General features: G+C 48.4%; 1 protein-coding gene across 1 annotated transcript in view; it reads left to right on the top strand.

Annotated features, from left to right (window-relative positions):
- TNN (tenascin N) overlaps positions 1–12,734 on the top strand; it is a gene marked incomplete at its 3' end in the record, with an annotated part of 39,738 nt that overhangs the window by 19,391 nt on the left and 7,613 nt on the right. Inside the window, 12 exon segments of the mRNA XM_082286966.1 lie at positions 3,913–4,121; positions 4,123–4,177; positions 5,040–5,087; positions 5,090–5,119; positions 5,122–5,210; positions 5,214–5,223; positions 5,713–5,802; positions 8,089–8,120; positions 8,124–8,352; positions 10,867–10,926; positions 10,929–10,957; positions 10,961–11,129. Coding sequence (XP_082143092.1) covers positions 3,913–4,121; positions 4,123–4,177; positions 5,040–5,087; positions 5,090–5,119; positions 5,122–5,210; positions 5,214–5,223; positions 5,713–5,802; positions 8,089–8,120; positions 8,124–8,352; positions 10,867–10,926; positions 10,929–10,957; positions 10,961–11,129 — 1,050 coding nt within the window.

The following is a 12,734-nucleotide window of genomic DNA, read 5'->3' as shown; positions in this document are numbered from 1 at the left end:
GGTTGAAGGTGACAGGGACCCAGCGGGAACACGTGTCGGACGCCGGTGTGAAATAAGGCTGCGGCACCACATCCCCCTCCATCTCTGGGCTCAAGGCTCTGTCCCCAGGGCTGAAGGTGACACCAAACTGAGACAGGTCTTCGTCTCCGTCCTCTTCCTCTGGGGACAGCTCCGTGTCTGTGTCATATTCCCCCTGGGACAGGTCTGTGTCGCTGCAGGAGTCCCAGGCCCTGTCCCAGGCCCTGTCCCAGTCCGAGGTCTCCTCGTTGCCGCCTTCCTCTGACCACGCCGCTGTCCCCTCCTGCTGCTCCCTGAGGGCTCCCAGCTGGCTGGGCAAGGGCCTGGGGAGTCTCAGCGGGTCCGGCACCGGGCTCTGCTCCCTTTCAGCCATGGCTGTTTCTCCCATTTTCGCAGCCAGTCTTTGCTCCATGTCCCACACTCCCTCCAGCTCCCACTTGGATCGCTGGATGGGCCACTCATACTCACGGCTCAGGTGCCAGGCCAATTCAAGAACCAGGTTGCGGCCCGCGGGGGGGCTCCCGGGGGCAGGAACCCGGCTCTGTGCCCTTGCTGAGGGCAGCTCCCAGCTGGGCACAGGAGACTGCGGTGCCTTTTCCTCCTGCTGGGCAGCGAGAGGCTCGGGGGGCTCCTCCTGCCCAGCAGCTCCGGCCGGGGCAGCAGCTGCCGGCTCGGCCTCCGCGGCACGGCCCGGGGCAGGAGAGGCGCAGGGCGGGGCAGGCGCTGCCTCTGCTGCCCCCGCTGTGCCCGCGGGGCTGGGGGAGCCGGGCCCCGCCGGGACACAAGGCTGGGGCCCCTCCTCCATCCCTGGGCCCAAGGGTTTGTCCCCAGTGCTGCAGGTGACATCGTCCTGCTGCTGCTGGGACAGCTCTTGGGCTCCATCCTCTGCCCCTCGGGACAGCTCCTTGTCGCTGCTGTCCTTCACTGGGTGCACTTCTGGCGCTGTCTGCTGTTCCCGCAGGGAGATTTTGGACATCTCCTGCTCCGTCTCAGCTCCCCACCGGGAAAGCTCTTGGCCCATCTCAGCAAAGCTCCCCTCGTCCTCCCCTCGATGTGTGACAGTGGCAGGCCTGACCTGCTCCCTGCCCCTACTCACTGCCTGCTGCGGGCCTGGCCGTGCGGCCAGCTGGCTACGGGGCTGGGGCACCGGGACTCGGGGGTGGCTTCGCTGCCTCTGTCCGCGTCCGTCGCTCTGGGCCTCTGGCGCAGACGGATCCCGGGAGTTGCTTCCTCCTCCTGGAGTGGCTCTCCTGGGACTGGGCACCCCGAGCCCTGCGGTGCCCCTAGAAACCCCTCAGCCAGGGTGGGGCTCTCTGATGTCACAAAGGTCTCTGGCCACCATCATGTCCCGTGTCACAAAGGGTCCCAACAGCAGCGGGGCAGCCGGGAACGGGCCCGGAGCAGCCCCGGACCAGGGGACTGTGTTGGTTTTGCAGGGCCTGGTTTATGGCAGCGGGGGGGCCACAGAGGTGGCTGCTGTGAGAAGCTGCTGGAAACTTTCCCCATGTCCGACAGAGCCAATCCCTGATGGCTCTGAAGATGGACAAGTTGCTGGCCAAGGCTGGGCCAGTTGCAGAGGCTGGTAACACCTCTGTGATAACAGATTGAAGAAAAAAGTCAGAACAGTGTGCACAGACAGTTTCTTCCTGGCCAGAGAAGAGGAGCAGCTGAGAACACCTGAGGGGAACAACACGGAGGCACCAGAGTCAGTGGAGAAGGAGGGGCACGAGGTGCCCTGGGCACCGGAGCCGAGATTCCTCTGCAGGCTTTGGTGAAGACCATGGTGAAGCAGCTGTGCCCCTGCAGCCAATGGGGATCCATGGGGGATGCAGAGATCCACCCACAGCCCCTGGGGATCCATGGGGGATGCAGAGATCCACCCACAGCCCCTGGGGATCCACGGGGGATGCAGAGATCCACCCACAGCCCCTGGGGATCCACAGGGGATGCAGAGATCCACCCACAGCCCCTGGGGATCCACAGGGGATGCAGACATACATCCGCAGCCCACGGGGGAGGTGTCCATGCCAGAGCAGGTGGATGCCTGGAGGAGGCTGTGCTCCAGTGGGAGAGCCGATGGAGAGAGGGTGCCCTGCTGCCAGGCTGGAGCAGCCTGGCCTTGGAGGAGTGCACCCCGTGGAAGAGTGACCCACGCCGCAGCAGTTTTGGGAGGACTGTGTGCCCGTGGGAGGGACTCACGCTGCAGCAGGTTTGGCAGGACCGCTGCTCGTGAGAGTGGACCCACGCTGGAGAAGGTCACGGAGAACTGTCTCCCGTGGCAGGGACCCCACGGTGCTGCAGGGGAACAACTTCTACAGCTTCTCTCCCTGTGCAGCCGAAGAAAATCCTTGGGTGACAAACTGAGCAAACCCCCACACCCTCTCCCCTGTGCTGTTGGTGAGAAGGAGGGAGGGCTTAGGGGAAGAAAATGTGTTTTTAAATGTTTATTTTACTTCTTGTTACCCTCCTCTGATTTTGTTAGTAATAAACTCACTTTGTACCTCTACGCTGAGCCTGTTTTGCCCTTGGAGTGTTCTCTCGTGGTCCTTAACTCATGAGCCCTTTGTTTAAATTTTTTCTCCCCTCTGCCCAGCTGTAGCAGGAGAGGGTGCGTGAGTGACTTCTGTGGGTGCCTGGTATTTGGCCAGTGTCAAATCACGACACTTGCTAATGAAATACAGCTGGCAGATGGCTTGATCAGCTTATGATCAGCTCACCTGTAACACAACCGGGGGCTTGTCAGCACAAGTCCCGGCGTGCCCTCGGGCAGAGGGGACGCAGCGTTGGCCTCCAGAGCGTCCTTGCTGGACGGCTCAGTGGAATCGGCGTGGGATGGGTGCGTGGGCTGGCTCCTCCTCAGAGGAAGCACATCGGGCAGCCGATGATCAGGCTGGTGTTTGCCCGGAGGCAAAGAAGGCGGGAGGGGCTTCTGGTGTGGGTTCCAAGAGATTTATTTGCAGAAGGGACCAGCAGAACCCCCGAGGAGCCGCGGGCTCGCCCCTTTATGGGGGGTGGAGCAAGGCAGGGAAAGGGAATACAACCAATGGGGTACAAGCAGAGGGGAGGGTACAATTTTTCAGAACAAATGGGGAAAACAGGGAGGCGGGAGTCATAACAGGGAACCAATTAATAACTACAGAAGGGAGAACTTTCTGGAACAGGGGGAGGTAATTTAGGATTGGGAGCCACCCAGGGGGAGGTAACCTAGACCTCAGTTATCTCTTGTGGTGACTGACATTTGATGGTTTCAGCCCGAGAGCAGGCTGAGCCACCCCAACACACTTGTAATTAAAATCAGGTAAACTTGATGGTAAACAGATGTTCTATATGGACTGCTCTCAAGGTCTGCTTCAAGACACTGATGAGCTGTCTGTCTTGTGGCAAAATTAAGGTAATATTGGTGTCTTGAAATGTCTTAAGTGCAGCAGATTTGCCCAGGTCTCCTCCAGGCACCAAGTGTAAGTTTCCATCAGTGCTCAGGAAGAAAAGCTCAGGTTTCTGCCTGTGCTGTAGAGAAGCTGCACTCCCTGGTTTTGGGGACCAGTTGACATTTTGAATTAACTCTGACAGTTACAGGAAAAGAGGGGTTTGGCTTGTCTTATTGGATGCATTGGTAGGGAGAGCTTTATGAGAGAGTTTTCTTTACGCCAGTGTGGGTTTAGAAACTGGAAAGAGTCATTCAGGAAATTACTGTATTTGTTACTAGCTGCATTATTCATTTGTATCTAATGATATGCTGTTGAGCAGAAAGAAATGGTTAAATCCAAGATGACTGCAGGCTGGGAGCTCCAGTTCTGCATTTTCTTACTCAAAATATGTTTGAAGAAATTTCATGCTTGGCCATATGGCAAGTTGTGATTCTCATTGCAATGTTTTTCTTTGTTTCTCTTTTAGTCCTTGCTCCCCAGAATATGCAGGTGCTGAACTCCATGGAGAACTCTCTGGCTGTCAGCTGGGATCTAGTGACTGGTGTGGATAATTACCTCCTTACCTGTTATCTGGCTGGGTATGAGATGCTGGTGAAATATATCTGCATGCCCAAAGAGCAGCTCAGCTATGAGATTGCATGTGTTACAAGGGTGGAATCTCACAATATCATGCTTCCATCATGTGAAGAAGGGGATTGCCAGTGAGCCCAAGCATCTAGAAGCAAGTACAGGTAGGAGCACATAATATTTTTTTTTTAATTGTAAATGTTGTAAATCTTTAAGATACATTTCAACAAGTGAGGGGAACTGAGTGCTGGAGAGCACTTCCTCTTCCCAGCCTAGTTATGTCGTTGTTTCTGGAGAATCTGTTCCCAGATTTGGATCATTAGGGCTGAATGTATTGCAGATTTCCTCTCTCTCCATTTTTCTTGTCCAAATCCCACTTGTTGTTGACAAGTGAATTCCAGTGAATTTGTAGTGTTGCCTGCTGCAAGAATCAGGAATGGGAGCATGCAGGATAAAGGCAGCATGTTACTAAGAGTAATGCACTGTTCAGTTGGATGCAGAAAAAACTTCAAAGTAGGCAGGGTGTCATTCCTAGGTACTTACTGTCCAGACATGTCTGCAGCAGTGAGTAGTCTCCTCATAGTCTCTTCCCAGGCCTGAATGAGCATGATCCTGCTGAGGTTAAGAGGTTGAGTGTGCAAAGGCTGTGTATTTGAAACAGTCTCTTGAGAGCTGAAATGTCATCTGGTTAGCAGCTGATATTATGCTGTTTGTTTGTACTTGGCAAAGACAGTGAAAAGCTTGGTGATTTTGACATTTTTCCTGCTTCTAGCACAACAGGTGGGAACTGAGAGCCAGCAAACGCCAGAGCTGGGCTGTTACCATGTTACCAATAAAACTAAAGCTGTTGAAGTAATGACTGTGCTCTACTTGCTTGACTCTTCAGTTTGGCTGAGGAAAATGTCTCGGGTCTCAGAGCAGGAAATGGGGCAGGAAAGGAGCATTGTTTAGCAACTTTTCTGTCTTCTATTTACCTTTTTGTGCTGCTGCTGCTGCTTCTCTACATCCCTCTGCTGTCTTTCCCAGTCCTGCCTGCAGCCAGTGCCATCTGGGTGACAGAGGAGGTGGAGTACTCCCTGAAGTGGAGCAGGAGAACCCACCAACAGATGTGATTATTACAAGCTGAAGTTCAGGTCCCTAGTGGAGATGGAGGAGAAGCAGGTCATGGTGCCCAAAAGCAATGACCCTAAGAGCAGATAGATCCTGACTGGTGAGTACTCGTGGGTGTTCCAAACTGGGCAGGAGCATGGAGAAGTGGCAGGAATGACTGACAGTCAGACTGTAGTCCTGAGACAATTCTTCTCTCATGTGTGAATGTCCAGTGAGATCTATTGGGGCTCCCCTAGCACATAAGGATGGGTGTCTCCACAGGGAGAAAGCTATGCTCTGTGGATAGCAATTTTCCAGGCATATTCATTCATATAATTCTGTCCTTGTTTGGAAAAAAGTGCATTCTTCTGTTTCAGAGCTGATATTATGGGAGTCCCCACCAGCAGCAGTCAATATGCCCTAAGGGCAAGCCTAGACCAAAGGTGCTATCAAAGCATTGAAAAGGCAAAAGCAAGTTGGATAGCAATCTAAACTTTCAGTTCCCCTCTGTGACAAACCTGGAGCTGGATAAACTACACAAAACAGCTTTCTTCAAGAACAAATGCTGTCTTCCCTAATTGTTGGTAATGCTCCCTTTTGCTCTTTGTAGGCCTGAAACCTGGAACAGAACATGAGGTCACTGTCATACCTGTGAAAGACAGCACAGAGGGGAAACCATTCTCGGTGACTGGCAGGACTGGTACGTGGAAAGTTGCTCTTACTACAGGGTTTGGGGACAGATCTCTCAGAATTCCAGCACAAAAGGTTCATAATTGACTGCTTCTTCATGCATGACCTGCAGCCAGGTCTGCTTATACCTTGTTAGAGCTTGCCTACATTGTATATTAAATACTAAACCTAGGCCTAGCTCAGTCTTTTGCTTTGATTTTTTACAGTAACTTCACCCTAAACTTGACTAACAGCTCCATCCAGACACAGGATAAGTGTAGTGAGCTAGCCTCTGCATGGAGTAACAACTCTGTTGGCTAATTGAGTGTCTTAAAAAAAAATGGCTGAATATTTTTGAGCTATTCTATTGCAAAAGACACCTTGAAGAATTTTAAACTCTCATTCTACTTACAAGATTCTGGAATTTCTGAAATTCGTCACTTACAAAAGGGTAGGCGTGCTGCTTCCAGAGACTGAAAAATTCCATATCAGGCCTGACATTCCTGAGGTTATTGTGTAAATTATTCCATTAAAATGAAATTTATTTAAAGCAACAGAACCTACAACCTCCATAATGTCATTTTAAGGCTGTTCTTCTACCCTGTAGACTCTGATTATTTGGAATACCCTTGACTGTGTTTTCAAGCTGTTCTTGGCAGACATGGGGGGTGCAAAACTTCTTAAAAAAGGGAAAAAAAAATCCCCAATGCTCATATTCTTATGTAACCCCTGGAATTTAGGAGATATAACTAAGACAAATACCAGCTACTTCAAGAGCTACCACCAAGCTCTGATTCATCAGCTAAAATAGCAAAACCTTGGGGGAGTCTGAGAGACAGGTCTGCAGGGAAGGCAGAAAGGGGGGAGCAGCAGATGGCTGACAGGGGAGGCAGAGAAAGGGTAGGCACTGTACTTGGAGCTGGGAGGGGCAAGCCAGAAGGTTGATGCCAAAATGATTTTCACTTTTATATATTCTTCATATATTTGTCTCTCTGCAGACTTTTGCTGTATAGTTATATAGCTCCTAGCTAGCCCCAGCATTTTTCCTACTTGGATAGACAGAAAAACAAAACACATTCCAAAGGCCCCAATCCTAATTTTGCTTCCTCTGGAGACCAAGGATGAGCTACCCTCCCAAGACACTTTTCTATAAACAACTAGAAGAGGGGCTCCAGAAGACGTTGAACCAAGGGGTGGAATTACCTCATCACCTGTGTTTCTAATTGGGGATTCTTGTCAATTATGCTGGTCTGATAAATTTATAAAACTGTATGTGCCCTATGTGAGGTGGGCATTTTTCCATACTTGCCTCTGGAGGCCTCCAGTTAAAGGCCAGCTTTTATATTACTTCCTGTGTTAACATTGTCTTGAAAGTGTGTTGTTATATTTCTAGATCTTTAAGGCATCTAGGTAAAGCTGGTACCTATGGAAGGTGAGACAGGTAGCCTGCAAGCTCTGCCTGCAGAAAGAAATGGAGAGCTTCATCTAAATGGTAGAACATTCCCTCTTTCTCCTGGTTTCTCATGGATGCCTTCCTTCAAAGGCTGTTGGGGGAAACCTGAGTGTTTTAGCTGGCCAAAGCAGTAAGGCAAAAATAAAGGAAATGCATACATGGAATGGTTTGAAGGGACCTTAAAGAGCATCATCTTGATGCCTTAGGTTTTAACGTTTATCTTTTTCAAATCCTGCACTGCCTAGTGTGCAACTCTGAAGTTTCCTGTGGCCTGTTAGCTGCTGTTCTCTCAGGCTGGTTAGACTTAACAAGCCACTATAGGTTTGCTCTCCAACGACACCTAGATTGTCCCAGGCCCCAAAATATGTAAACTAAGGCTTCTGAAGAGGAGGGCAAACTTAGGGTAGTTTCATCATTAACTGGGGTTGTAATTGGAGAATTTATCTTGATATGCAAACGGGCCAAACTTACAAAAGTGTGAAGAACTCGTGACCCAGAGTCCATCTTGGATGTAGCCTTTTAACTCCCTAGAGTGTACCCTGTAGGCCCTTCAAATAAATACCTCCCTTTATTCCCTTTTTCTTGTCTAGTCTCTGTTTTTAGGTGGCCACCTCAGGCATCAATGTAACCCTACCCCTGCCATGGGCAAGGACACCTTGCAGTAGGCCAGGTTGCTCCAAGCCCCATCCAACCTGGCCTTGAACACTTCCAGGGGTGGGGCAGCCACAGCTTCTATGGGCAACCTGTTCCAGTGCTTCACCACACTTCCAGGGAAGCATTTCTTCCTAACGTGCCATGACATGTATTTTAGTGGTTTAATTCAACTGGAGGTAGCTAATCCTGCACTTTGAAATGCTGTCTCAGGAGTCAACAGCCCAACCAATGTGACAACTGACTGAGTGACAGAGGATACTGCCATAGTGTCGTGGAATAAAGTGGAGGCTCCTGTAGACAGGTACATGGTGAGATACACCTCGGCTGATGGAGACACCAGGGAGATACAGGTGGGCAGTGAAAATTACATGGTCACCTCACTGGATCTGGAGCCAGACATGGAATATGTCACTGACATCTGGGCAGAGAAGGGGCCTCAGAGGAGTAAGAAGGCAAGCACCAGAGCTGTGACAGGTGAGCTGTAGCAGCACTGGAGGGAACTGAGTTTGAAATTCAAACTCCTTCATCAATTTTACTTGTTTTGGTAAAGCCTCTCCTGCTTTGCACATGTTTTTAGTGAGGCAAAAAATCCATGTAATTCTTATTAGTGTGGCTGAACAGGTCTCCAGCTCAGCTTACAACTCTGAGTCCTGTTGTGGACAGGCACTATGGCAAGGGACCAGTTACTATTAGTACAGAGAACAGTCAGCCACAGCCAAAACTAAAACCTCATAACCACCTGGAATGTGTAATTCATGCCTTGCCCTTAAAATGCCATAAACCATATCCAAGCATTTCTTTGGGTGACTGTTGTAGCATTTCCCAACAGGACAGGAGGCTCGTTTCAGACAGATAATCGTGGCAAAGTGTAAAAAAGAAAACTGTGTTTATTTGGATGATAACATAAATTAAAAAAACATGTGGGAAATCAAATCTCCCAAACAGTGTATTTGGTTGCTGTCCTTTGGTGACAGGGAGTCTCCATTGGAAGGGTGCTTGCAGCTGAGTCTGCAGCTGGATTGGGAAACTTCTTGAACCTCTGTCTTAATGAATTTTTACAATCCAGCCATCCATGTGTGACTGTGAGTACAGAAGCAGTTTCTGCTGACAATTGACAAATGTCTTCTATATGTGCAATCTGCATTTCTTCACAAAAATTACCTAGGGGAATGTTTGCAGTGCTCCACTCAGGTTGTTCACCAACACATTTAAGCATAGTAAATTGGACTAGACATAACAAGAGATGCCTTGGGGGAATTTGTAGGACTGTCTGAAGCTCTCACATGAGGGGATCAGTCCAGTGGTTCATGATGAAGCTCAGTCAATCCCCTACTTTCAGGTTGGTTCATTGTCTCGAGCCAGCCCATGTTCTCACTGGTACAGATGACTGTGTGGGCAGCTCCTGGACCACGCAGGGAGTTAAGTAGTGAAAAGCACTGCATGTGCAGAGCAGCAAAGTCCATACCCAGCTGTGGTGCAATTAGAACTGAAGAACAAACTTGATTTTCATAGCACACAAGAAAATAATTTTCTTAGTTTTTCTTGCCACAGGTGAGCATCTCATACTGCTAACGAGCTGAGCTGTGATTATTCAAATCCCCATTCCCAGCATGTGCTGCTGGTGGCACAAACAAGCCTCAGCATCTTTCATTAAAATGAAAAGTAATGTATTTTCCTCTCACAAAAGAGCTGAGATTAGTACATGCAGGTGGAAAATCACAACTTTTGCTGTAGCTAATGTGTGGTAAATCACAGTGCAGCTAAGCTGGTGTGGGGTAAATTACACTGTGGCTGTTGTGCATTTGTGCCCTGGAGTTCAGAGCCTCCAGCAGAATAAGAAATGCTGTTGCAATAATTTGAGAGGCATCTGCAAGACCTTTGCCGCTCAGGCTGCTAGGATGTATTTAGTAGTTCAGTGACTTAAAAAATCCTAACCAAACAAACAAAACAACTTGTTCTCTGTGAAGGTCGTGGGTTCTAGGGCTGTCCTCAAAGGGCCACATTACTGCAGGCTGTGCTGTGATACGAACTTAGGACTCCTGGGATCTAGTGCTGTGTTTCCATCTGAGAATGGGGCAGGGGAAGGATTGTAACAGTGGGAGGAGTTTGAAAGTGACAGAGAGCTGCAATTCACAGATTCTGAGCAGGTGATTTGGGGTTTTTTTTTTGTTAATTCCCAGAACAACTCAGGCAAGATGTTGTGATCTTCAGAAAGCAAAAGATAGTAACACCATATTGTGTCTGGGCTCTGTCTCTGCTTTTGTTGGTCCCAAAGGAAGAGCCCTGCTCTCATAGCTGTGCAGAGACTTAAACCCCAACTGAAATACCTCAAAATTGGGCACCCCCCCCCCCTTGCTAGTTTGTTTCTTGGCAAAAAATAAAGGATAAGAGGTGGAAGAAATCAGCAGGGCTCTTGAGGGGAAGGAGTAAGAGTAGCCCTGTGTGGACACCCATGTTTTTCACTCAGCTGTTCCACAGAAACCAGCAGCACATCTCACCCAGTGCAGGGCAGACTGAGTCTGCCAAAGCTCAGCCACCTTGGCACTGATGTGCAGATGTGGTTATCAATGGATCAAGAACAGCAGGACATGGAAGCAGTTAGCACACTTATTTTATCTTCCTTGCACTGTATCCAGCAGTACAAAATGATTTGGCTCCACAAATATCCAACGGTGACTCGCTTAAGTAGCAGTTATTTGCACTGCGTGGTCAAAACACAGTTTACAGCTAAAGGTAAAACTTCTGTTGGATTTGCCAGTTTGGGCTGGAGAGAAAAAAGCAAGCAAGCTTTTGGATACACAAAATCCCTTTTAGGTCTTTAGACATAGAATGATTTCCCAAATTTCACCTGCTTTTCCAAATGTATTTGATAGTCTAATAGAACACACTCCCTCTGGCTATAAAACTTGTGTTGTCTGTGTCTTCAGACCATTGTGATTACCACAGCACTATACTAAAACTTCAAATAATTACAACTTTTTCTTACAGAAATTGACAGCCTAACTGAGCTGTTGATTGACCAGGTGACAGAGGATGCAATTACTGTTTCCTGAACGTAGTCCAGGCTTCCACAGACAGATAAAGAGTGAGCTACACCTCAGCTAGTGGGCACACAGAGGAGAAAGAGCTGGAAAAAGACAAGAATGTCACTACCTTGGCAGGACTGAGGCCAGGTACGGAATACATCATTTATATCTGGGCAGAGAAGGGAGAGCAGCAGAGCAAGAGGGCCAGCACTGAGGCTGTGACAGGTAAGTGGGCAATGGACTTTGCTGAGTACAAGCTAAAGCCCAGCTTTGCCTTGGCACTAAGGATGCCCACCCTAAGACAGTTTAACAGCAGAGGGAGATTCAGGCTTAACAGATCAAGTCTTCAGGTTAGTGCATCTTGCCATGAAACCTATTCAGCATCATCACAGAGAGATTCTAGTTACCTGTAGGTACTACAAATGGGCTGTGTTGTAAATACTAACAAGGATTAGGGTAAACAAAGCCCTTGCAGCAGTGTCTTATGTGTTTGTGTAGTCTTATTTTAATTGGTTGATTTGTTTATCCTTCATCATGCAGTAGGGAACTATTCATTTCCTTTAGATGAAGAAATTGAAGTGCAGAGAGGTTAACAGCATGCAGGCCACCTTTTTTTGCAATAGAATGAATGGTCATGGTTCCTCAGTTGTTCTTGTGTTGCCAGTCCTGGTTAAGGATGTGTAGTGATCTTCCTCACATGTTCCCTGTTTATAACAACACTGTAAATCTGAACATTGGAATCCACTGAAAGTGGTGGCAGGCATTGCCAGGACTCGTCTCTAGGTCAGGGACTTGCTGGGAGGAGATGCATAAATGTGTACCTGGGTCACCCTGGCCTCTTAACGAAGGAGCTTTGGTTGTTCTCTCACTTTCTGGACAGATGACAAGTATGTGTGCTTTGGAGGCTGGTTATTTTATGTTTTATGACCTCTTTTTGCATTGCTGCACAGGGGTAGCCCTACTTAAATCATCAAATGTAGTAACTGAAATACATGCATGCAGGCTACCCATAACAGAGACTGCTGCTATAGGTGATCATAGAAGAGGCAGATGTCATAATACAAGAGTGATGGCAGCTGATGGTCCTTATTTCACTAGTCCTTAATCAAAAATGTGCAGTGCTTCATGTGCTGCTATCAAGCCTAGCAATAACAGGTTTAAGAACCAAAATGAAAAGTTTTAGAATTGGAGACAGTTAAACATAATGCCCTGCCCTTTGACTTGTGACCTGAGGCCAGTCCTAGGAGACTGCTAAGCAGGCTTAAATCTGTTCTGTTCAGTTAGCCATAGGGACTGTGATGTACTGGGAACACTTGGGGTTACTCTATATCCATCGACCTTGCTGATGCACTTTTTCTAGTTTATGAATCCAGCTGGTGTGAGATAGAACAGTTGAAACTTGGGTTTAGGGCAAGATGCCAAAGAGTTCCCCAGTGCTTACAGAGATCAAGGGCAGCTGGTAGGGACAAATTGAGGCCAAAAGGCTGAACCTATCTGGAACTAGAAATTCAAGGAGAGTTTCAGCAAATTGAAATGTTGTTTGGTTTTTTTTTTTCCCTTGAACAAGCATGAAAATGGAGACACCTGGAGATTTCACATGAAGTGAAACTGCTGGGAGAGGGAATGCATTTAACATTAGTAGTGCTATTTTTGAACTATCTGCACAAAAGAAATGATACCTCTGCTGAAATAATACAGCTTCTGAGGACAAAAGGAATACATTTTCTCACTCAAGGTGCTGGCTGATTACTCCTTAGCATTAAAACTGGCTGGGGCAGGAAACTGCCCTGTGGTGACCACCTGCACCTGTGGGAGCTGCCAGCTGCCCTT

Source organism: Coloeus monedula (genome assembly GCF_965178545.1).
Source record: "Coloeus monedula genome assembly, chromosome: 9".
NCBI classification, from domain to species: domain Eukaryota; kingdom Metazoa; phylum Chordata; class Aves; order Passeriformes; family Corvidae; genus Coloeus; species Coloeus monedula.
Note: the sequence above shows the minus strand (reverse complement) of the source record. Positions and strands in the feature narration are given on the sequence as shown.